The sequence below is a fragment of the Elephantulus edwardii genome, unplaced genomic scaffold, assembly GCF_000299155.1.
Source record: "Elephantulus edwardii isolate Elephantulus edwardi_28Jun2011 unplaced genomic scaffold, EleEdw1.0 scaffold00573, whole genome shotgun sequence".
NCBI lineage: Eukaryota > Metazoa > Chordata > Mammalia > Macroscelidea > Macroscelididae > Elephantulus > Elephantulus edwardii.
The window spans coordinates 260,218-261,998 of NW_006400323.1; the positions used below are offsets into that span (position 1 = coordinate 260,218).

The following is a 1,781-nucleotide window of genomic DNA, read 5'->3' on the forward strand; positions in this document are numbered from 1 at the left end:
ACCTTTTGCATTCTTCATGCATGATGTTCACAATATCCTCCCACAGCTCATCTCGTCTTTCCTCATTGGAGTTCAAGGCCTCAAACCTGTTCCTGAGATCATTTAACTAAAGTGAGATAGACTCGGGATCATATGATGGTTCCTATGGATTTGATTACAATGTCTTCTACTTGAGCCTGAACTTGCACAGGAGTCTTTGGTGGTCTCTAACACAATCAGCGCCTGTCCTAGTTTTCACAGGTGATTCATGTCCCATGCCAAGCCATCCCGTTTTGCTGATACCTAGTCTTGTTAATATTTCTGTGTTCCATTTTTTTCTTAACAGTATTCAATTGTCCAACGTTCACACATCTCACATTCCAACCACAACTATCTGCTCACACCTGCTCCTTCTTCTCAGTGTTTCCCTATGTGAAGTCTCACTCTGAGTTGTCATGTTGGGGCGAGGATGAGATAGTTTGGGTCAGGGTTAGGGTTAGGATTAGACAGGCCTACACCCTTGGGAACCACTTATGTGATACTGATTGTATTGATAGGAAAATTTCCTTTTGTGAACTTTGTAAAGGTCAGATATAGCCATCTCTAGGTGGTCCCTGGTATTTTGACAGGTAAAAATCAACACTGACTCATACAATTAGCTTTCTATAACATGTCAGCAAACTCTTCTATTGTTCATAGGGTTTACAATTGAATATTGTTAGAAAAGTGAATGTGCAATGATAATTTGAAATCACAGAAAACAGATCGTCAGATTCAAATTCAAGAACCGACAGTTGAGAAAATGATGATAAAATCCACGTCAATCACCAAGTGTGGGCCTGGAAAATCTATAGGAAGTTGGCACTGTCACATTGGACTCCCAACACTTGGAATTCACTTGATGACATGGGTTTGCCTTTCCTTTGTGGATACTTAGAAGGATCTTAGAAAACAGGCTGGAGGAGCTCTTTCCCACAAAATACAGCTTCAGAAACACGAGAGAACAAAAATTTGCACAACAGCTTGCCCAGATTACAAAAGTTGGTCCATAGCAGAAAGCAAACTGATTCCCAAATGTTGATCTCACTTTTATTGTTCTTTTTGTGTGTGTAGATGCCACCTTTCTCCACCCACAGCAGCCACTGGCAGGGTTAAATGTACTTCTGTAAAGGGAGGTCAATCCCATGAGGAGCCCCTTTCCAGGACAACTTAGGGACTTGGGATATAAATAGAGTCTTGAGGAGTTGTTAATACAGTTAAGTCTTCATTTGTGTAACAGAACCAACTTCCTTTTCTGTAAGACTGCCCAAAGCTGATAGAACAAAGCACTGCTCAGCCTAAGTTTTTAGGTTTAGTTTATTTGGGTGGAAATACTTATTTTGCATTCAAATGAATACATTTTACACCTCTGGGATTTCACAGAAAGTTTACAATATACCCTGGCTTCACAGACAAGCACTGATAGGTAGTATGAATGATACCAATTAAGTGTGTACAATAATGAAGCAAACTTTTTGCATATTGCTATTGCAAACTCTTTGCATTTTGTTACTGCCTTAACACATCTTCAGTGGGTGGATTCTTCGATGCTTACTGAGTTGACATGAGTGCCTAAACGTTGTCCTACATTCTTGACATTCAAATGGTCTGTCTCCTGTGTGAATTCTACTATGTTTAGTGAGGTCACCTGATTGTAAAAATGTTTTTCCACATTCCTTACATTCATAAGGTTTCTCTCCTGTGTGAATTCTTCTATGTTGAATGAGGCTATTTGAGCGAGAAAATGTTTTCCCACATTCCTT

At 39.7% G+C, this 1,781-nt stretch overlaps 1 protein-coding gene across 1 annotated transcript in view; it reads right to left on the minus strand.

Moving 5' to 3' along the window:
- Positions 1 to 1,535: 1,535 nt before the first annotated feature.
- The window catches only part of LOC102844762 (zinc finger protein 135-like), a gene marked incomplete at its 5' end in the record, with an annotated part of 5,851 nt that continues 5,605 nt past the window's right edge, over positions 1,536 to 1,781 (minus strand). Inside the window, one exon of the mRNA XM_006903343.1 lies at positions 1,536 to 1,781. Coding sequence (XP_006903405.1) covers positions 1,536 to 1,781 — 246 coding nt within the window.